Source organism: Seriola aureovittata, chromosome 17 (genome assembly GCF_021018895.1).
Source record: "Seriola aureovittata isolate HTS-2021-v1 ecotype China chromosome 17, ASM2101889v1, whole genome shotgun sequence".
Taxonomy (NCBI): Eukaryota; Metazoa; Chordata; class Actinopteri; order Carangiformes; family Carangidae; genus Seriola; species Seriola aureovittata.
The window spans coordinates 10,151,117-10,175,450 of record NC_079380.1 but is presented as its reverse complement, the minus strand read 5'-3'; the positions used below and the strand labels follow the sequence as shown (position 1 = coordinate 10,175,450).

General features: G+C 40.5%; 2 protein-coding genes across 2 annotated transcripts; both read right to left on the bottom strand.

Annotated features, from left to right (window-relative positions):
- Positions 1–3,965: 3,965 nt before the first annotated feature.
- On the bottom strand, positions 3,966–7,887 carry apnl (actinoporin-like protein). The gene is made up of 3 exons (XM_056402469.1): positions 7,740–7,887; positions 7,186–7,308; positions 3,966–7,065 (listed from the first exon to the last, which is right to left on the bottom strand). Exons 2-3 carry the CDS (start codon positions 7,287–7,289, stop codon positions 6,609–6,611), a joined length of 561 nt encoding a protein of 186 aa, XP_056258444.1. The 5' UTR covers positions 7,290–7,308; positions 7,740–7,887; the 3' UTR covers positions 3,966–6,608.
- Positions 7,888–8,473: 586 nt separating this feature from the next.
- LOC130185802 (uncharacterized) lies at positions 8,474–10,922 on the bottom strand. Its single transcript, XM_056402470.1, has 3 exons — positions 10,764–10,922; positions 10,274–10,382; positions 8,474–9,174 (listed from the first exon to the last, which is right to left on the bottom strand). The coding sequence occupies exons 2-3, from the start codon at positions 10,375–10,377 to the stop codon at positions 8,745–8,747; spliced, it is 534 nt and encodes a 177-aa protein (XP_056258445.1). The 5' UTR covers positions 10,378–10,382; positions 10,764–10,922; the 3' UTR covers positions 8,474–8,744.
- Positions 10,923–24,334: the final 13,412 nt, after the last annotated feature.

The window sequence follows — 24,334 nt, the reverse complement described above, 5'->3', positions numbered from 1 at the left end:
ATACCTATGTGTGCTAGACTGTGAGTGGCTTGCCTTGTTGTTTGCCGCAGTGTCTTTGTTCATTTTTTCCATAGAGAGCGGCTTTAATTCAGCTCACTTAGCAAAAACAATTATATGGTGCAGCCATAGATATGTATATTCATAGAACTGAGGACAAAGCCTGCACTGTGTTTGCACAGCACAAAAAGATACCAGACACCCTCCTCTCTCTGCAGTACTGATCTCACTCGCAAAGCCTCAGCTGTGTCTCCAGTTGCAGGGCGTTGGGTTTTGACTCGAGAGTCTCTGTCGCGGCCTCTAGGTCCTCTCACCGCGGGAGCTGATTACTGTTACGTCCTCGAGATCTGGCAGAGAGGTTGGAAGGATGGCAGGTAAGGGCATCTGTACAGCAACTGCTGGTTCCTCTGGCAGCAGTTGCTGATGGGGACTTTGGCATTATACACGGCTGATAGTGTCAGCTTCACTTCTTCATATGAAGGAGCATTCGGCAGCATCAATGACAGCAGGTCAACCTCTGCAGCTGGCGAGAGAGAGTAAGCTTCCTGGAGCAGCCTACACCAAGTTATTGATGAGTTTTCAGTATCTTATTTGATTTATAGACGTATTTATTCATAAAAATCTGTTTTCATTATGTTTTTCTCACCAATAGTTTACTGGAGCATGTGCACAGTGGAGTTTTGCCAAACTTGATGAAAATTAAAAGATTGCAGCCGCTGATGCGAGTCATTTGGTGTGACATGAGTAATTGCTTTGTTGTGCGAGATCTGAGCAGCTGGCCCTGCTGTGTCAGAGCTGACCCTTCAGCTGGATGACACAGAGCTGGCAGCACATGACTGTTCATTCAAGTAGGTTTGACATCAAAACTGCTACTCGATCAGTCAGAATAAATTCAAAGAATCACAAAGCATGAACAACCATGTTCCAATGCCAAATGAGCATTTGAATGACAAGAGGGAGAAATTTTCTTCAGTTGTGCGGTGATGATGGAAAAGAAGCAAGGCCTGCACCCACTGAAAGCCAATTTTATTGGTTTGATGTAGATCCTGAGAGATTTATCCCTGAAAAAACCCAGATCTGCAGCAGGACAATGAGAAGAAAGAGATATAAACAGAAGGAGCTGATCATCAGAATCAGGAAATGAAAACAATGGACACGGACATGCATTGTCAGCTGAGACATCACATCCAAGTGGAAGTGGACCTAAAGTACTTAATACAGCATATACGCAATCTTAGCAACGCTAGTGAGAAATAATGTAGAAAATTAGTAGTTTACCTGCATATTAAACCATATCAGAAGCCAATAACAACTGACAAATAAAGCAGGAACAGGCTCTGCTGGTTCATCTCAGGTAGAGACAGACACACAAATGACACAGAGGTTCACATCACATCACCACTGAAGACCTGAAGCTGTGTTTGTAGACACAGACTTCTCATTTGCAATATTGGGCTAACACTTTCTTTTTGGCCACTTGGGGGCAGCAGAAAAAAGCTGTAGACACAGTGACATCACCTGTTGTTGATATGGCAAACTGCTTAATAAACAGCTGCTGATTTACAGTCTTAGAAGACATGGAGTAGCATTAGCATCCGCTCTGGAATTGTGTTTTTGTCCACCTGGTTAAAGTAAGTCCTATATTCACTTTAATAACATTTCTGCTTTTGTTCTCCACCTACTCCTGAGGGAAATATGTGGCTCTGCTAAATGCTCCACTAGGTTCAATGGCTTCTGCTGATTGATTGGCACTGGGCAGGTAGCGGGTAGGTGGTGTTTCTCTCTCCCTCTCCCTTTTTTTTTTTGATGCCAGGAGAGCAGTGAGTATGGACCAGAACAGTAACGTTGAAGGCCAGAAAATCAAAACAAAGAGCTGAAAGTTGGTCCAAAAGCAAAGGGGACAGTCATGGGTTCATCACCACAAAGGAGTCTTCAAAACCAAGGCCTTTTTCTATGAATTATAACTGATGATCACTTCATGTGCTGTGGTTTATTCATACTCTAACTGAGTGTGCGCTCAGAGAAAAATTAAAGGCCAGTGACAAAGTACAATAAAACTGGAACTGGCACTGGATATAATTTCTGTAAAGCCCAACATAAACTAACAGCGGTGTTCTGATGGTTAAATACCACTGCATTCTGTATAACAAATAACTCTCTGGTGCAGAGGTGTGATAAACATCTGTACCTTTTTATCCATAAAGCTATTATTGGACATTTACCATTCTATATAACATCTATGCTGGACTGGACCACAGGGCCCTACCAAACTCGCTCTCCTAACTGTCCTATGCTTCAAGTCAAGGGTTTACTCTGAACTTGGAAAATTTGCCTTTAGTTTTTGTGCACCAAACACACGGAATTATCTACAAGACACTCTCAAGATGGACACGCTCACCACCCCTGGACAATTCAAGACAATGATCTCAAACCACCTCACCTCTGCGTGCAAATTCTTTCACTCAGTATTTTCCTCTTTTGAATTTTAACTGTATATTTCTGTGTATCTCAACATCATTGCGAATGAGGGAAAACTCAATTATCTCCAAGGCTTAAATAAATAAATGAAATGAAATACAATAGGAAAAAGAATTGTAATACCTTTGTGTAAAGCTACAAAGAGAAATTTTAAAACACAATATTTATCCACCAGTGTTATATTCAAAAGGAAACATGGTGGCAGCTCAGTTTTCTTGTGATAATGTAAGAGTACTGTAGAGAACATTTAGAGTTTCCGCCCTCAAGTTATCTGTATTGTTACATGATACACATCTGTGTCACTCTGCATGCTGAGAGGTTTCAAAATAACAAACTAACATGATGAGACAATTTCCAAAGCCTGCCAGGAGTAACATGACCTTCGACCCTCACATCTCATCCGAAGGATTTATGAACAGTCTGCGAAACATGACCCACAGAAAATTCGCAAAAACAAAACAAACACGCAGAACAATGTAGCTCCGGCTTAGCTTAACAATATCTAACTTTATTGTTTTACCCTTGTGGACTCGCTGCGGGGGGAGCCTGACTGAGATTGAGGCCTGTAATTGAGCTCTGATGATGGGGTTGGGGGTGGGGGGGGGGCTGCAAGCGCCCCATCTGCCAGCCTGACACACATTGAGGCGGACAGAGGGAACTATCCAAAAGTACCAGGCCCAGCTGGATGTCAGGACATGCTTGGAGCCGGGGATAACAGAAGAAGACATGGGGTGAGCCACTTTCATACCACTGTTTGCTTGTGATGATGGACTCTTTAAGAACACAAAGGCAACGTTTCTTTCTTAAAACCAATCCAACCATGAATATATACATTACTTATCATTGCAGTATCTATGCAGAGCCTTGAATACAAGTTGAACTTTGTTTTAAAAACAACTTCTTTTTTTTTTTTTTAAGTCTCACTGAGAGCTGTTAAGATGTGAATAGTGCGGGTGCACTTGATATCAGAGGAGGCCTCTAGATGGCAGACTGTGAGAGCATATCCTGTGACTGAAGGCACTCACTTTTAAGTATAGGTCTATTCACTTTGAGAGAGACAAGTATGTATTATATTGTTGTTTACACCTTTGGTCACAGGCATGTAGTGGTTTAGGCTGTTAAAGCAGCGCACACTCAAGCCTCAGGTCACTCAAATTCATTTTATGCTTTTGTTTGGTTACTCCCATTTTGAGTCAATACACAATACAGTTCTCATGCACTGTGGGATTAGTTTCAAAGCAAATAGAATAAGAGAAATTAAATCAACCTCGGAAGCTGAACCTTTCATGCAAATACATTTTATGATCTGACTCTCTGAAGTAAAGCGCTCTGAGCTTTGTGACGGTCGGGCCCGGCTTTGTCGAGAGTCTGAAAAGTTAAACGTAAATTTTTTCTTTGCACTGAAGAGACACAGCCACTGTATGGTCTTGAGAGAACAGGTGGAGATGATAACAGAGAAAGCAAATACTCTCTACACTCCTGCATGCTCCTGCGGTTTAAAAAACTTTTTTTTTTTTTATTCATAGCATGAAAAGTACAGTGGCAGTTCAACAAAGCAGATTAATTAAATATCAGATATTCCTTTTTGGTATCAAAATAATAAATGTGCATGCACATTTTAAAAAGGCTGTAACAGGCTGTAAGGGTTTCTTGGCTTAAAATTATGTTTTTTCAGGTTTCTAGTTTGTTTTTTTTCTCTGAGATTCAATGATTTTCTCTCATTCACCTCTTCTCATCTTCCTGCAGTTAGTTTAACAGGAGCCTCACGGTTGTTTCAGAGTGATCACCTGTTTTCTGTCTCATGAAAAGACATTCCAACATGGATGATTCACCCGTACTTATCCACCTCCCTTTCCTGAGACATCCTGAGAGACAGAAGCTTTTACCAAGTGAAACGGCCAGATTCACTCGTGTTTAGCAGTAAATAGCATCACTTTCAATCCACAAATGCTGAGCTTCTTACATTTATCTACAGAGGAAAATACAGTTTTCACACATCTTTTGTTTCCTGTTTGAGAAGTCTAATCCCACAGTGTTCTTGAATTTTTTTTTCAGACTAAAATACGAATCACATAATGCACAAAGGCATTTATTTGATATAAAATATCCATATCTGCATGGGCAGGAGCAAATGTACCCTGCACTCAGAGATGCTCATCACAAAAGCGTGCCAGCACACATACTGTACCTTCCAGTGAAGACACAAACACATGCAGTCAACATTATAATACAAGATATGAAAGAAGACTTATGTGCAGGTATAGTAAACATTAGAGGAGAGACTGAAAGGAAAAATATGAAAAGGAACGGGTGGGAACTTATCCCATTTAAAGACTCCGACAAACTTAAGTGTCCGGATGTGTTTATAGGGACAGTGTGTCATTCCTCCAATACACCCACCTCACAATGCCTCAGACATTGAGCCTAAACAGGCGTAGTCTATGCCTCTATATTATGTATGGCTTTCATGTAAATGCAACGGTGACAGTGAGCAAAAACCTTTGATCTAGGCTTCTTTGTGGCTGGAACAGTTAATGCTGCAAAAAGCATCATGGATCTGCTGGGAAAACAGAATCAGGACTGCAGTGTGGAGATTGTGAATAGAATCCAGGAACCTGATAACTTCGCCTGTGATGTAAATGAAGAGCTGATATTCAGCCCTGCTGCCTCACAACACCACATTTCCCCAACGTTAATGACTGCACCTATAAACAGCTGCTTGTGCCATTACTGCAAAAACAAATCCTTTGATAGTGACATTAACACATCAAGATTGTCATTTCTACCAAATTAAAGAATTATGAAGCTATTAGTAAGTGAGTTGCTGAGCGGTCCTAATAACAAGGTCTTCACCTGACTCCATGCTTGTCTCAGTCACCACTGCCTCATAGTGGCTGCCAAGGTCATAATCGCAAAATAATAAAGTGCCTCTGATCATTTTCTCCATGAGTTTACTGGCTCATAAAAACGAACCAGTGATTGTGTTTTACACAATAACCACATAACTTAAAAAATAAGCATTTTTACTGGTCCCTCTGGCTCTATCAGGATAGCAACGCAGGCAGTTAAAACACCCTATATCTTAACAATCTGGGTGCAAATACTTTTCTACTGCATCTCTTAGAGACATAGAGACATTATTTAAGACATTTTTTGTGGCACAATTGATTTTCTTTTCATTGGCTGCACTGCTTTCCCACAAATTTGAATAATTTAGCTGCAGATTACTTTAAAAGAAAAGAAAACAATGGAACATCTTCAATGAAATTCACCACAGCTAGGGGCCACAGCAGTGATGGTGGGACTGCAAATATTTTTGACTTTCATATGCTCTGAAAATGTTGTGAACGGAATGTCAACAGTTGCGTTAAATGTTTGCTATACAGAACATTTTAAGAATGATGGCTGCCACAACAAATTTACACATGAATTGCAGTCAGTTTACTGTATGTGCAGTGTGCTGTGAAGACAGTTTTAGCGATGACCGACGTGCTTTGGTGAGCAACATGAGAAAGGGTGTGTCCCTTTGCTGTTGTCTTACAGCCCCTATGGAAAAAAACTGAAGCCTTTGTTTCTGTCCAAACCTCAGTGCAATCCTCCTGAATCTACTAACACACAAAGCATGTTTTGAATAGCACAAAAGAACACAATTTTGTATTCAAAAATTTTATTATTATTTCTTTCTTTTAAAACACTCTTCTAAACTCAATCGACAGGCACTCAAACAGCTTCAGCAAAAAAAAAAGTGTTATTTTATTCCTCAGACTACAGTGTCAAGGTAAATACAGACAACCGTGTGTTTTATTAAGCTATGTGCCCTCATCCTCCAGTGAGTCAGCCTTTGATTTCCATTTCTAAAGATGCCATTTCAAAACCGGATGCTATTGAAACAGACAGAGGCGTCAGCCATAAAGGGGGATATTGCTGCCTGGATTTATAAACAAATTAAACTCTGATCTTAAGCAGATTTACGGAAACGTAATACCCAGGTATACAGACACATGTCAGCAGTGATACGTCTGTTAAGTCATGCATGTTGACTGTGTTAGACTATCTGCCAGGTAAATGCTCGAGATGGAGGGATGAATTCTGCCGTCGGGACAAATGATGGAACTAATGGTTAGTAGGGGTCTCTAGCACGACTGCTGACCCATGGGTGTGAAAAGCTTATCCCACACCTCCACCTTCATGATGGCTTTGCCGAGGGGGCACATGGTGGCCTGGATATCTAGGTAGTTGCCTACGTGATTGATTCCCGAGCCATTGGCTTCCTCCCTGACAAACCCATGCTCATGCTGCTTTTTCTCATAGTACATTTCTTTGTACAAATCCTTATCACAGTTACGACCCTTTTTGTAGATGCCCACCGCAAACCAGTTCTTGTACAGGTGGTAGTCCCAGGGAACTGAGAACATGATGGCCAGAGTCTCAATGAAGTCGTTCTGTGACCGCTCGAAGAGGTCGTAAGTCAGCACACCAACGCTGCCGGTCGCTTTGCCGCCGGACTTGGTGAAAGTGCAGACCTCCGTCTTGAGAGGGCGCACTGTGGGCTGAGGCGGGTTGTATGTCTCCCCATTCTCAAGATACACCCTAACCAGCACAGAAATAGACACATACGTCACATAAACGTTTTGTGGACATATATATGCATAATATATTTCATACTGTTCAAGTCTGGAAATACATGATTCCAGCAGAGTCGGGACTCACCTGGGGTTGATGAGGCAGTAGTTGTTGGTGACGTTTGTGATTTCAATGGTAACACTTCTTTTGCTGCTCACATCAGCCGCTACAGCTTCAGCTGACTCTGACATGTTGCAATGGATGTGAGATCTGTTTGTGAAACAAAGGTAATTAATTTGTCAACAAGCTGAATGAAAGAAACATCACAGCCGTGACTAGCACCCCCTATCCGGCTCGAACACACAGGGGAGACGAGAAATCACACTTACAATAGAGAATACCCTCCTGAACTCTGCTCTGCTGAAAAGCTGTACTGGCATTACACTGACCTTCAAAAGCACACATAGACTGGCACTTAGTATGAATGATGCATTTCAGAGGCAAATGAGATTTCAAAAGGCCGCGGACTCATTACAGCGTGCCTTCGATGACAGCAGCAATGAAGTTCAAGTGAAAACACAAGAGAAAATTATCACACCTTTTATCAACAGATACAAGATACAAATCAAACTCCTATATGCCAGAGTCATGAGCTAAGGAGCCATATCTGATCCGTCTCAAACCAAAGTCTTTTGACTTACCTGCTGAGAACCTCTGCTGGTGCTCCCGAATTCCAAAATGGGAAAAGTTAACTAAAAGGAAGTTGCTGCTGGGTTTTTTTTTTTTTTTTTTTTTTTTAACAAGGATTTATGCCATCACCCAGGAAACCCTCCCACATGCAACCCAACCCCAGTTAGACAGCACACACCCTCCTTTGGCAGACCCTCCTTCAGCACACAGTTACCAGTAAGCCATGGCCCACATGAGAACAACAAATATGTTTTCCCTCTCGGATAAAACAGCCACACCCTAGCATGTGGAAAAGTTGACCTGTTTCCAGTCAGATCCAGACCTGTTGGATAAGATGGGATCACTCACTTAGCACATTCATTCTCTCCCATAGGATTGTGGGCACATGGATGTCTGACTGTACTGACTGAGGTGGTTTGGAAATCTCATTCCTGTGGTATTGTGTAACGATAAAAACAGCAAACTGAACAAGTTAAGACAGACATCTCTGGAGCTCCTTTTCTCTTATTCTTTGCTGAACCCCCTGCTACCACAAAAAAACATCTGAATCCAGAGCAAGATTGAAAGTCTCATAGCCAGCAAAGAACAATATTGTTATCTGGCCAATTAAAAAAACATCTATGCAGATATTCCATCTGTTGCCACTCATTAGAATTGGATGGATCCAGCTAAGAGATTAGAAAATGATCACTGTTCATCAGTAATAATAAAAGAATGTCCCACACACACAAGGCAACACAAGCAGTAGGTTTGAATGTTTTATTATCACAATCAAAGAGAAGGGTGTGTACAATGTACATAAGCCCAAGGAATAAGCTAATGGAGAATCAATGAGCTGGCTGTCAGATATTGATATCTTTCGGCGGAGACAAAGTAGAGATGACAGCCAAATCCGTCTTCCTCTCCTCTGGATGACAACACGCAACAGTAGTCAAATCAAATGAAGTTTATTTATTCTGTGGGTACAAAAGCGCCAAAGTACAAATAAAAGCAGAATAACAGCACAGTCGTTCACGCTAACGACCCATTTTATCATAGAGCTCCACTTTAACGATGGCTTTGCCAATAGATGACATTGTAGCCCTCAAATCAACAGATTTCGCTTTATATTCCAGCCCACAGCCATTTGCCTCAGAGCGGGTGAAGCTACTGAGGTCTTTCCCATCATACATCTGGTCGTACAGATGTTTGTCACAAGCACGGGAATGCTCAACCACGCCCACGGCCAGCCGGTTCTTGTACAGGTTGTGGTCAAAGGGCACGGAGAACATGATGGCCATGCGCTCGGAGCAAACCCGGCTCTGCATATGGAACAGGTCATAGGTCAGCAGGCCGACAGCGCCCGTGGCGGTGTTGTCGTCCTTGGTGAAGGAGCACACTTCGGTCTTGGTGGTGCGGACTGTAGGCTGTGGCGGGTGGTGACAGAAGCCACTCGTCATGTAAACCCTGCACACACGAGAGCGAGACACAAACCATTACCGTCACTATTAATCAGTTGACAACTTTTATGTCACACTTCCCAGACACTGGATGAAAAAACACAGTTCTATAAGTTTTGTGGAGATTGTCAGTGCACTTTCTGAGTGTCGGGCTTTCCAGGGTGAAACACCTTATGCTGATGGATGGAGTGTGACCGTGCGAGTACTGCTGTGGACTTCTAAGCAACAGTGACTGTACCTGCATGCGATGTGCAATGAGGCGGTGTGTGTCACTGCATGATGGATAGGTGGATGTTCTAAGCAAAGTGATGTTACACATGAAAACCACCCATCCAAGATATGGTCTGTCCTGCCACAGCTAGATAAATGTGGACAAATTCCAATAGACAGAGGTAATTTTTATTTGTCTTATTGTTTTGTTATTGTTCATTCACTGTTGAGAAATGAGTGGTAAAATAAAACAAATTATTTATTTATGCAAAATACCTAGTAAAGTTGTATTTCATTATCATTTCATCATTGTACCTTACTTCTGATTAAATACAGAATATCCACAGTGAATTAACATAAAATTTTTATGCTGGAAATTGTGCTTTTTCTACGACTACTATTCTATTTTTATTGATGAAAACGGTTGTGGAGGAAGTGGGTGCTTCTAGTATCAAGATGCTGATTTGGAGCTGTAATCTGGCACTGTAAACTCAAAGCACTTCAAAGCATTGTATTAAGCTTGAAAATTAATGCCTTTTCCCTGGAACCAATCATTCGTGAATATACACTGATATCATGAGAAAACAAGCACTGATGTAGGTAACTTGAAGTTTTAGCGAAGCTGCTCCGTCTCCAGTTAAGAGAATGAATGAAACATAACTTTTGTAGGCCTCATTACAGGGGCTTTGATGAACCATAGAAGCAGTAGAGTGAACAGCATTATTTTATTTTTTTTTGTTTTACTATATTATCTTAATAAAGCTGTAACTGGGATCATTGATTCATTTATCTTTATGTACAGTAAACATTCTTGTCTCTTCATCCACTCAGGTTTGATGATACATATTATGTTCTTTTAATCATTAGAACATGTGTTATGACATTAACAGACTTACTTGGGGTTGATGAGACAGTAGCTACCGCTGACATTGATTATTTCTATGGTGCAGTTTCTGTTGGTGGTGAGGGTGGCTGACACAACCTCTGCTGTTTCTGGCATCTTGACTGCAAGAGGAACAGGACTAAAAGCTTAGAGCAGTATATCTGCTAAGAGGTCACCATTCAGCAGGTAAAAAGATGTTTTTATAGAACAGGACGTGAAGAGAAGAGACATTGTGTAGGTCATAAGTCAGCTTGGGTCAAAAGAAAAACACAAACCTTCAATTGTTTAAAAGACGAGTTACTCTACTACTAAAGCAAAGCTGCATTTCTTCTTCTCTATCACAAAACTCCTGGAAGAATTTATCAGTACATGCCCTCTGTATACAAAATGTGAATACATCTTACATATGTGAGAACTGTTATTCATCTGAGACTACAGGAAAACCAAGACATGAATCAGAGTTAAGTTACAATCTTGTTATAAGTAAGAGTAGTTATATTCACCTTTTTGGAGTTAAACACTTGGGGTGTGCTTGACGGCAGCGTTAAGTCTCTTTTCTCAGATTGTGCAGAGAGAGGTGGAGAGAGAGAGAGAGAGAGAGTCTCCCTTGTGTGATTACGCCTCTGTGGCTCTTGTTCCAGCACAAGCACAGGCGTGTCCACCCTGAAATAAACATACAGCATCCCTTATGGAAAATTAGATCTCGACAGGAAGCACCTGGGCCACCATAGTGAACATGATCAATAATGCTAATTAGGTGAATCATTAAACTAATTCATGTATTCATTAGACAATATTTCCTGGTTGGTATTGATATCACCTTTGTATCCTGAAGGATTAAGGACTAAAGGGGATTATTTTACTTCACTAAAGTGCAAGTTAATGCAGCACACTGTTGGAAAATATTATCAGATTATATCTGCACTTTAAACTTTATTTTGTTTATTGTTCTTTACTTATTTCATTAGTCAAACTGAATAGATTTTTTAATAGTCATCTCTTTGCTCCCGGGGGATCTTTTGGAGCTCAGAACATGTGTTTCATAAAGATCCTTATGGAACATTTCGTGTTCTAACTTGCTTAGAATGAAACCGCTATCTCCCGAGCATTGCTCAACTGGTTGTTTGTTGTTGTTGCAGGTGATGGCTAGCGACAGATTCGTCTGGAAAGCCTCCCTACATCAGTCACAAATTTCAACACACTGTCTGACTCTCATATCACTAATTCTTTCACTGCCGACTCGGCTCCCAGTGGACCATGGAGTAGAAGAAGAGACACTCCCTTCTTCCGTGTAACTCACGAAAACAATGTATTATGTAACACCAGTATACGGTACAGTGCAGCGTTATATTTATCCTGAACATTATAGGTCCCGTGGGTCCTCCCAATTAAGTATGTTTTGCAAACTTTGTGTGTTTTGAGATGTGTTCATTATTCCACCAGCCCAATTCAAGAAATATTATGGCAGCTGTTCTCCTCCATACATCAGGCGCCTGGAACTCGATTTAAATCCTTCAACTTCAGTGCTTGATGTCACCAGATGGCACCAGACATGCATTTGCAAAAATACATTTGCACTACACAGAATTTGTCTGTAAATGTTTGCTATCTGATGGTTAGCCAGTGACCATGGCAGAAAATCTCTGGCATACATTACATATTCAGCATGCCCTTCATTATGTCCTGTGGAAAGGGCACAGCTGCATTCAAACAGTAGGTGCAATACTATATATCAAGAGCTATATAAGCTATGTGAGTGAAACCTCCGGATGATTTATAATGCTTTTTCTGTAACCAAATAATGTACAACAAATCCTCGATGTCATCGCTGAAATCTTACTACAATAAATACAGGCTCATACAGCAGAGGAGCCCAGTCTGACCAGCTGAGTCTCAGATGCCCCACAATTATATGACCTCTCCTCTGCTGCCACCCACAGGGGAAACTTTACATCTTTACATTTGATTTTTGCTCATACAGTTGTCTTTGGTCAAGAATAAATAAATAAATCATTTCAGATTTACATGTTTTAGCTCAGTTTTGGTTTATTTAAGAGTGGTGTCAATTTTCATCCATTTCTTTTTAGTGACTTTGCTGTTACAGCCTCACAGGAGCTACTAGCAAGAAGTACATACTGTTTATTGTAAATGCATACATGCAACAATAAAGAAACACAGAATCATATGTCCTCTGATCTGCACTTTACAGGATCTAAAACAACACAACATCACTGATATAATGCATTCCCTCAAAACCATCACAACTGAATCCCTAACCCCATTCCCCAACCCAATTCAAACCCCAACCATAAAGCCAAGTCTTAACTCTAAATCAGCCATGTAAACTTGTGTGGCCCCACAAGTATAGTGGGCTGATATACTGTATATCAGAACAGAGCCAAATGTCCTCCTTATTTTAAGCAGCTGTTAAAATTCATCCCCCTGTCCAGTTATCTTCGACGTCCCTGAGAACAGTCAGTAAGAGGCAATTAAGTAGGTGACAAAAGGACAGAATATCAGTAATTTCTACCCAGAGGTTGCAAAGGTTTTTAATGTATTATGATGACAGAGATAAATGTGCGCTGAAGACGAAACCAAATTTGAATAGTGTGTAGTGTCTGTGGTATCAGTACCACAGTATTTTTGTTGCTTAATGTCACACGTGTCGCTTTTTTTCGACCGTTGGACATTTCATTTCAGTTTTTCACCGTCTCGGTCTGTTACAGGAAAAGTGAGTGTTTTGTTGAAACTGACACTATGAATCCTTTTCATCAGAATCATGTGAAAGATTGTGGCAGCCATCATCAGCCCAAAAGATGAGTCGAAGCTGAACAGGAACAATATTTAACCACTCTATGTCCATCAGCATGTTTGTTTACCTTCTGTTTATTCAGTCTTGATTAAACAGCAAAGTTGAATATCATGTCAGCATGTTTTCACCAGCAGAGGCTTTACCACGCTGAAAATAGCTAAGCCATGAATCTCAACTGTTTATTTCTATAGCAGTGAAGATTGCACTACAATCAACACCTTGAGTTACAATATTATTGTTTTCAAGCTTAAAGACAGCAATAAGAAGGGGGGGGGGGCATCATCATTATTAAGGGTGAAACATTAAGACAATACAGAAAATCTGGCAAGAAGTGGCAGTTACACCACAAAATGACACTTGCTAATCCGTGCACTGTTGAACTATAGAAGGAAAATAAACCTCTACCGAGCTAAGAAGCTTGCAAACGGTCCGTTAGCAAACTCGTTAGCTCGTCAGTTTAGCTCAGTCGCTAACAGGACAAGAGATTGATTAAAAAGACTGATTTATAACTATCCACTCCTGCTTCATAACTGCCTGTTCTGTTTGAAACTGTTTTAGTCCAACAGAGGAGGTTAAGAGATTGGTGCAAAGCTAATAAGACAGCTTCCTTCATCATGTCTCTCTGTCCCCTCACAGGTCAGTACTTGTCAAGATGGTTGGTCAGTGGCACAAATTCATGTCTGTAAGTAAACCAGAGTTTAATATATACACAGAATATGCGTGCAAATTAATTTCTCTTACTTAACAGATCCTACATGGTGATTTCAATTCATTCTAATGGAAATGATCCCTTTATAAATCCTGGTGTGACCAGTCCTTAACAACTAAATGACATATATCTCTTGAGACTAATGGGCAGTGAGAAGCAGGTGTGCAGGCAGGTGATGTGTCATGTGACAGAGTGGGGACACCTGGTGGGCAGGTGAGGAATAAGCAGGTCTGACACCACAGGAGATGTTAATAAACAGCAAGATGAATCATTTAGTGGGAACAGATGCAGAGGAGCAGGGATGGAGGGAGGAGCGGGTGGAGCAGCTGTTGCCATGACAGCGTCAGTATATCATTCACAAATAATTTTGATAGTATGTAATAATATGTGTAGAAATATGAGACTGTCACGGGTCACAGGCTTTCTAATTTGGTTTATGATATTTGTCCTCAGATCAGGTGCAGTTGTCAGAAGTTTTCACGACTGATTTACAACACAAACAAGAAGCCTCAACAAAAATATCAGATATATTAGCCTCCTCCAATTATTTGTATCAGGGAAGTCAAATATTATGTGTGACTAATATATCACTGAAAAAATATCAGCATCAGGATTTCAGCACCCAAAGGTGATGAGCTAATAATTAGTGTGCACTCACTAAATTTTAGCAGGGTATAAACTCTCACATTCATTGAACTATTTTAACATCTTTAACATCACTGGTGGCTTTTATTTAAGTTTATTTTATTTTAATTTTTTTTACAGCATACAAAACGATAAAACAAATACACACATATGCATATTTGCACAAATCTACAGGATTATCTAATATTTTGCAAAACAATTTTACCAAAATTACCATGAATTGTTATTATTAAGAGCTTAACTAAATTGACCGTTATAGATTTTATTTGGGTTTTTTTTCTTTAATGAGATAGACTATTAAGGATGCCTCGCAGCTCTTATGTCCATCCTCAGACACACACTCAAAGCCGGTCATCTAACACTTGATGTCTGATTTTGTTTTGACCTTTTCCCAGAATCACTCTTTCACTTCCAAATGTGATATCGACATTATGGAGCTCTGGGATGTAGAATTGGCCATTTAGGACGTGTGGAAACAACCATGATCGTAAATTTCTCCTGCGGCGCTAGCTGAAGCAGATGAGCCAGACCGATTTTAGATTGATATGATTTTGTACTTCTAAGTATGCACTGAAAAAAAAACACCCTGCACTGGTGCTTACTGTTCTTTGATTGTCTGTATGGTTTGTGCAGCAACCGTTCATTACATTAAAGATTTAAAATACCTACATACTGTATTAGGTGAAAAGTGAATACTTGACCAGCTTTGCCTCAGTTAAACACTAACACCTTGTGATTTATGAACACGTTCATGTCCTAGCTCATTATAACCCCTTTCAGCACAGCATATAAAGTCAACCACTTTGCAGCTCTAATGATGTGTAACATCAGTGACATTTCTCCCTCCTGAGGACACACTATGATTCTGTCTTCCTCTCTTTGTCTCTGCTGTTATGCCGGATGATAATTGTTCCTGATGCAGTGAGTTTCAGTATCCATCCCAAGCTGAAATCTCAGGTATATACTGTATATAATTCATTCATGATATCATATGTATAAAAAAAAATTTCTCTTTAATGTTTGTGCAACATTTCCAGCTCAGCAACATGGAAAACACATCGTGATGTAAATATGTAACAGTGGGACACACAAACAGAAAACCGTTTTACCTTTCATTTTGGTCATGTTCAGAATACTGTTTAGTGATATGAAATTATTTTCATACCATTTGCATGAAGTACAGTTTTTGAGGTCACAAACTGTAGAGGACACGTAAAGACCTACAAACTTCAGACTCTAATCCCACAGATCCACAGAAACCTTTAAAGAACATATAGACCTGATGGGAGCAAATGAAAAGGTCAAGTCCCTGTGGCGTGTTTGTTCCAGGAATACAGTATTATATTACATGTTTGTTTTAGAGGTCTGAGCTAGACATAATACACTCGGTCATATGATTCGAATTTGTAAGATTGTGTGATTGTGTTGATGATAATAATAATAATCGTAACGGCCTGCCCATGTTGATCAATTTGAAATTGTGATATTGGGGGAAATTGTGATTCCTCCATTATCTGCCTGGGAAGAAGAAGAGATATTTATCTTGTCTGACAAATGTAATAGGTAGAAGATTAGAAACTATATATACTGTATACAGTAGAGCAGAGGTCAGTAATTAGTTTCAACCATGGGAAAAAATTTTCAGCATTGTCAAATGTGGGTGGGGGCAATGTGTCTTCAAAGCTTGTTTCATTTAAATAAAGTCCATTATATTACATTTTATTTGGGTTATTCATCTGGTAAGGTGATAAGGCTTCACTCACAATGCACGAGGCAAAGAAACCCCTGTTTGCCTCTCTTCAAGGTGGGGGCAATATTATGTTACAAGTTCACACTGTTACTGATTTATTGGGATTTACTTGAACCTTGAAAGAATCATGTCATTTTTTTTAATAGCGAAGCTAAATGTTTTTGTCAGAGGGCTGGATTCGGATCATGGGACACTATTTGCCCACCTACAGACGTCCGCAGATAGACACCTGCAATTGGGCAGTTTTCAAAATTTTAAACAATGCACAGTCATCACACTTCCATTTATAATGCTGATCATTGTTGTGAAGGTTATTTTTGAAATGTAATAGGTTACATAGTACTAATTACCCTGTTTATAATGTAAAGTCATATACTTTTTTATTACCTTTCTGGACTATTAATTTAGTCCGTTGGTGCCCCACCAATACCTAATACCTAATAACCTAATAACCTCTCCAAGTTAACATTAAATGAAAACACAATGCTGAGTTAAGTTAGTGAGTGTAATTAGATCTCACGCCTATGACCTCTGACCTGTGTTGGCCAAAAGATGCAAAGCAACAGAATGAACCTTATATTCTACATATACGCTTTTTGCCAAAAAGAATATATTTGGATATAACCTCTTTGTAATCATCAACATTTTAATCAGTAACATTATTAACATTTATTTTGTAATTAACTTCCATAATCCTGTTACATACCCCCAACACTGCTGCTGATTATAGGGCTACTATTAAAAAAATCTAAAGATTTGTGTCCTTTAATATTTATAGGCACTGCACATTTCAGCAGATTCTATTTGAGCTTGAACAAATAATAACTACCAGAGACCGAGATATTCATAGTCATCAGAAGTGGCTGCTTTCATTCATTTCCCACATACACAAGATGACCCCTTGAGAATGTCAACTGTTAAACTGTTAAAATCCTACAGTTTCTCAAAAGCAGAAATGTAAAATTCCAGACAATCAGTTAAGCCAGAGATCCAATCACTGAATATAAATACCCCTTTTTTTACAATTTCATCAGGCTTGAGATTCTGATTAATCCCTTCAGTCATCAAAATGGTCTTCAAAGGAAAAGGTTCTCAAACGTGTGGTAATGGGTGGAGGGGGAAGCGGAGGGGGATTATGCAAACTTCACAGTGATTAATTTTGGCCTGAGACGTATCTCCAGTGATGGTAGCCGGGAGAGGAGCATATTGATTGATTGCTGCAGGGGGCGCGAGGTTCTGCACATTTACTTTTTGATGAATAGGCTGTCAGAGCCACGAACAACCAAATATGGCCCCGTAAATGAATGTTTAAGCGATTATGGTATAAGTGTAAATATTACACATCCATTAAGGAGGATTACATTTGGTGCCACTTTGAAGAGGGGAGGATATAAAAGGGACAAGACCGCAAAATATCCCACAGCAGAGTAGGTGCATGGAGAAATGTGGTTTTAATCTGCATGTATAATGTTTTAGAATTCTAAATAGGAGAGTCCTTGACATTAATCTGTGCGTGTGTGTGAGTATTTGTGCATGCGTGCGTGCAAGTGTGTGTGTTTATGTAGGCTGATGTGTGTTTTCAAGAGGGCAAGGACTGAAGATGTGGGCTTTTAAGTTGACAGAGCATGCCAGTGCATCCACCCGCTCAAATTACCACGCGATAAAACGCATCCGGGGTAATGCACTGGAGGTGAGAGTGGGAATAAACGCCTGCTTCAAAGATGATTTGTGCTCAGCGCGGATTAATTCCCCCACCTAAGAAAAATCAATAGCTCTGTGTGCAATAGGAATACATTTGTGTCACCTCTTGGGGACGAGGAAGTAAAAACAGCTCAGAAGCAGGTTTAGACAATACACATCAAAATGACTAAAACCCGGCCAACAACTAAACTGGTTAGACGACTCATTCTGGAGAGCTGCCAGTAATTAAGGACTTCCTCTCTTTGTCTTTCCCTCGCCAGCTCCCTCCGTCTCACAGCTCAATGCGAATTAAATACATTTCTCCAAAATAGCACTTGTGTAATCTTTAACTTTTGAAGCTCCAGCATTTGATCGCTCAAAATATGCAAATATATTCACCATCATTCATTGTTCAAATAAACACTCCCCATCTCAGTTTGGGCACGCAACCCACAACACTCGACCCTCATATCAGCAATCTATTTAAATGGGAGACGGATTACTTTAGCTTAATTCATAATTATTGGAGAGCAAACTTTATATATTTAAACTCACACATGGATGCATGTAGACGCTGTTGGAGAGCAGCTCACACATGCACACAGAAAATGTACACAAAGAGATACTGATTTCAAACACAAGCAGAAATTCCAGTGGGAGAAACCCCAGTGTGTGTGTTTTTTTCCTCAGCAGCATGTCCGAAAGACTGAAGCAAAACCAAATCTGTTGTCCTGATTGTGGGCTCATTAATTAATAAATGTGAACAGTTAATGGTTCTCTCTCCTTGCTATGTTTTCTTTTCCAACATCTTGACATTTGCCCTCTGTGGCCGTGTTATCTTTGTGACAATATCTTGCATCATGCCAACGCGCCGTATCGCAGAGTTTTCCATACATTTCCATATCCCCAGACAGAGTGTCCTCGCATTGACTAAATGATAAACACCAGGGCCTCTGTTTGCTACTGATCTTCTGAAGAGAAGACAGACAGGAGATCAATAAGCTCCCCACCCTCCATCCCATCTGTAGGCATTGGCTTTTCCTCTGTTCAAACCCCCCTCCCAGCCCCAAATCGTCACTCTGTCATCGCATCCTCCATCAGCCGTTTTGCAGCCGATCTTGACGGCTCGATCCTTTGCTTTTCACTCTCACGCCTACAACACTGTGCCGCCCTTCCCATCCCCCCACCCCCCACCACCTTCCCCTGCACTGTCCTTTATTGCTTTATAAGAAATATAATCCCATTGATCCAAAACCCGATGGAAGCGTTGATCTGTAAACAGACGAGTGCTCAATAAGTGCTGTCCGGGCCTCTAGAGAGGAGATGGAGGGATGGTGGGTGTTCGGTGTTCTGGGTTCAGGTGGTTACTAGAGAGGTGTGCTTGTGAGATGGGCTGCTGTGAGAGGAGAGGTGGTGGCGGTGGTGTTGGTGGTGGTGGGGTGTCAGTATCTTTGTGTCTTGGCATCATTTATCAGTTTTATTGCTTTCTTGTCTTGTTGCTGGTTGCCATCGCCCCTCACCTGGCCCTCCAGCGCCCGGTAAACCTCGCCTCCCATCTCGGCCGCAGGCTCACTTCGATCAAACTATGTTCTGCTCGTGCAATTAAAAGTCCACAGCTCAGGGTGAACAGATGAAAGATGTGACATTTTGCTTTTGACTGACGATGAATTCAGAGTGACGGGCCGGACAGACGCATCCAGGCACGAATATGGATTTTTTTTTTTTCCCCTTATGTTCCCACACTCTCCCCACAACCCCTCCTCCTGCCTCCCCTGCTATCTTATTTTGCCTCTTCCTGAGGTGTTGGGGCCTAGCTGTAAGGGAGTGTGCCCCACACCCCACCTCATCCTAAATCATTACTTGACAGTTTAAAAGGACACAAAGCAATGGATGGCTTTTTTCCTCTGTGTTTCCATGGTTATTTTCTTTCTCTTAACCCTTTCTCTTTTGTGCCTTTGATAAAGTGGGTGTGTCTATGTGTACCTACACTGCTCCTGTGTCAAGGTCATATGTCACTGAGAGAGTGAGGCACAGACTCTCAAGCCAGATGGAGGGTTTTTTTCCTCTGGCTGATGTGTGTGAGGTGCAAAATTACGATTGTTTCTTGCTATTACATTTTTAGTACAGAAAGTCAGTGGTGTCATTTTAGTCCTTCTATACTACAGGATTTACCTCTTCCATCTAAATTGAACTCAGGTTAACCTGGACCGTCTATAGCCACAGGTGTGGGGTTCCTATGCAGTAATGGCTTTTTGCGGTCAGGCTATTGATCCAGCTTTAGAGGATGCTTCAAAGTGTGACATGCATGGTCAGAGTCAAGAACCTGAAACATTCAGGTGAAACCATAAAATGTTGACATCCAAGTGAGTCGTAGGCTACCTTGAAATATTGTAATTCCGAGGGGACACACAATTAACCAACTATGCATTAACATTGAATTTATTAATAGTCAGAAACTGATGTCATATCAAGAGAAGACAAACACACATTCAACGTATTTTTTCTTCTACACAAGAAGGTCATCAGATACATAGCAAACACCTTACTAGCCTTGGTTATGTTCTTCTAATAATAAGTCCAGTCTGACATGATGCTGCAGCCATGGGTGGAAAAACTGCATACATATACAATACAGTAATGGTAATAATGGTATAGCAATGGTACAATAAGCATACTATGAATTGGGCATTGTAAAAGCTGCAGTGACGGCCAGCAACATTGGTACATTCACCGTATTGATCGGAACGGTCCAGAGAACCAACAGAGACCTTCAGGTCAAAGGCGCATTCTTGTTAATGACCTGTAAAACACACTGTACAGTTAAAAGGTGGCATCAATACTGACACCCTGAACTCTTCTAACACAGGTCCCTAACAGTGTGAGCCCACATGAAAACTCACCAATCTCTGGAGTCTTGAATGCAAAACACAATCAGACTTAAAATGTAGTGACTTGCAGCACCATGTGAAAACCCCAGTGCAAATCAGCTCGACCAGTATAAAAAGTGCCACTATGCAAGTGTTTATGATGCATTCTTAAACAGCCAGTCCACCTCTTCAGCCCAACTCTTCCTACTTTGGTTGACTGCTTCTCGAAATGTCACAAATACTCCTAACATGGTGCATAGACAGAGATCAGCAGGTCTCACTCTGCTCTAAAATGGGGTCAGCAGTGGTCCAAAGTGTGTGCTTTCCACATACGGAGAGTTGTTATTTCCAGTTTGACCCCTGACCATCACACAATAGGCAAGGAGAAGCTTTATGATTCACAATTGAGCAGAGATAAAAACAACATACCCCTTGGTACACACATGATATAAACAGTATGTAGCCTACAATATGTTTCTGTCTATTCAATTAATGAACAAATCACAAGTAGCAAGCCATCCATCAAACACCAACATGACCAGTCAGGACGATTGATCCACCAATTTCAGTCAGCAATAATCAGGTGGCTCTTTAAGCTACAAACGTATCGTGTATCCTAAGACATTGTCCCAGTTTCAGAAGGTAACAGAAATTAAATATGGGCAAGCAGAAAAGTAGTCCAGGAAGTGCTGGAGAAAAATAAACCTGACTCCTTAACAAATATGTAGTACTACTATTACACAATTAGAATAGCAGCAAATTATCATTTCATGTGAAAGGTTTATCAAGCATGTGTTTTTGTTCGTTTTGAAAATGACTGGAATTTTGCTGAACTTGTACGTTGTCCAGAAAGGATTATCTCATAAGAGCAGAAGCCAAAAAAAATTAATAAACAGATTTCCCCCCAAATCTGAGCCCAGATTGGATATTTTATTATTATGGTTGTTGAGCCAGCTCTAACCTGCCTGTATTGCTGTTTTATTGTGCTGTTGTAGATGATATTGTGTTTCTACTGTTAGAAGTATGACATAATGTCTGTTGCATTTTTAAAATAATTTCTTACCGGCTGTTTTGATTTGATGTGTGGAAATCAGTCCATTTGTCTGTCTGTTTGGTGAGCAAGCAGGTGCACAAGCCTGTTTTCTATCTTTCATCATGAAACCAAACATTTTAACTCAAACTGGCTCAATAACAGGGATCAATCCAAGAGTGGGAATGCAGCTTTTTAGTGCTATAGTCATTTAATCTGGCTATATTTCTCCCAGATTTGACAAGGATTCGTGTGCGCAGACTTACAACTCTGAGAGGCAGCCGCGGTTAGCAGCATTCAGGCTAGCTTTGGGCTGCTGTTGGCCCTGGGATATAAGAACAATCAATATACTTTTCAGTATATAAATGTTTATTTCCCTTGGTGGCATTGAGTGTAATAAGCAAATAAAATGATTTTTGTCAAAAACACAATTAACTTCTTTTTTTTTTTGCAGGCTATATTCACATCTCCATCCTTCACAGCATGTGATATCAATGGGATACACCTTTACCATGGCTATTGTAACTACAGGAAACAAGCTGAAAAAAGTGATTCACCCTCAAACACTGAGGAAGTATGTCTGCATGCTTGATCTGCTTGATAGTGTAATAACCTCCTTAGTCATCAACAAATGACTGCAATTGCCAGACAGAGACCCCAGAGTCAGCTCAGCAAGCAGACAGATGGCTGGGAAAGAAAAATCATAGTTGTGCAATATTCATAAATATTAATTTGTGGGTATGTGGTTTGGACTGGATATGCGTTGTTCTCATATTTTCAACCATCAACAACCAAACACGCTTGTACTGCAATGGCTCTTAGCTCATTTGTGTTTGCCCCCCCCCCAAAGATGTGCAGGATAAAACTGTAGCAGGCACGGTGAGGGAAGTGATCTGCCGTCACGCTTGATTCATGTGAAATAGGCATGAAGCAGGCTATCTGAATCTGAACAAGACCAGCACAATGGCTGAGTTCACAGATGAAACATCTTATTTGTTCCGCACTGGCTCTTCATACCACCAATGACAAACTTCCACATCAGTGTCTCTACTTTACTTCTCCTTCAGATAAGTTTCACTTGTAGACTTTCAGAGAATTGATACAAGAAAATTAGGGTAGGTATTTCCAGAAAGAAAACAAACAGTCCTGAGGAAAGAAACAGGCAGAGGCAGATGCTGCTGTTGTTATTGATTGGCTACTGATGTTAGTGGACACTCTTGATCTCTTATCGCAATAGCTACATGCTGACACAAACAAAAATTTGCAGCTTTTTAGTTTTATCTCTTAGTTTCTGAGTCATTACCTGGTAAGGTATTTTTAGCTAAAATTGATAAAACTTCCTACTCCTGATACTTCCTAATGTATTTGATTCTATCATTAAAAAAACACTAAATGAGACTGAATATTTAATACGTACAAAGACGGAAAGGTTCCTATGAAGTTTTGTAAACAGTTCAAAACTCAAAAGTGTGATCTGACCTCTTCCGTCCTTTAAATAATTACATCTCACTACAATTTGCACATAATTACGCAGTCCTTTTCCAGGAAACCTCTTAAAGGTCTCATGTTGTAGAAAGGTAGATTTCCAAGTCTTTTTCCATTCTAAAGCAGGTCTAAGTGCAAGATTAATACAGTGAAGATATCAAAGTGCTCAATGCTCGGAAAAATGCACACAGTCCGTATTCAGAAACTGTGCCTTAAAATGAGCCGTTAGGACTTTTGTATTTTTGTGATGTCATAACGAAACAGTCAAGCCACGCTCACAGTACAGCCCACATGGACCCATCATCCAACCTGACAGGATTTGGTTTCTCCAAGTGCTCACCTGAAATCTGCTCTTCTGCCATTTCTATTTGGCTTTTTGATTTATCCCCATTTTCTATTATTCTGATCATTGGAATATTTTTCCTTGCTGTTTTAAGTGTCCTGTTTTACCAATTGTGTTGGTTTATGAGTCACACTTGGACTGAAGACCAGTTATTGTTATGGCTGTGTGTGCGCACTGCAAACTTGCTTACTCATACTTAAGGGATGATATCCACCTCATGGAGTCAGAGCTCAGAAAAAAGGTAAGCTGCTTGACGGCTTTATCTCTGTAGCTGCTGCTGCTGCAAAGCATATTTTTTGTATGCAGTCTTTCACTCTTGCTGTCCCAGCTGCACGATCACCCACCTCGCTGATGTTCCTGGTGGTCTTGGTTTCTGCGGCTGTGCACGCTCTCCTGGGTGGACATCGCCACTGTACCGGCTGACCAACACAAAAAGCCCTGCCCTTGTTAGAGCTCCACAGAGATGCCTGTATATAGCCATGTAAAACTACATGAAAATGGGTTTTGGTTAAAACCACAAATATATATTCTTATAGATATCGCAACAAAAAAAATGTGTAAAATGTGGGACCTTTAAGTAATCAGAAGTTAACTATGATCCTCCTTGTGGAAAAGATGAACAAAAACAATACAGACACTCTTGTGTTGCCTACAAAACTTTTGGGATGGGACGGACAAATTGTGTGTAACATCACTAACACGGATGATTTGTATCGAGGCGTTTCGCTGGTCTTTCGCCTCTATCCACAGTTT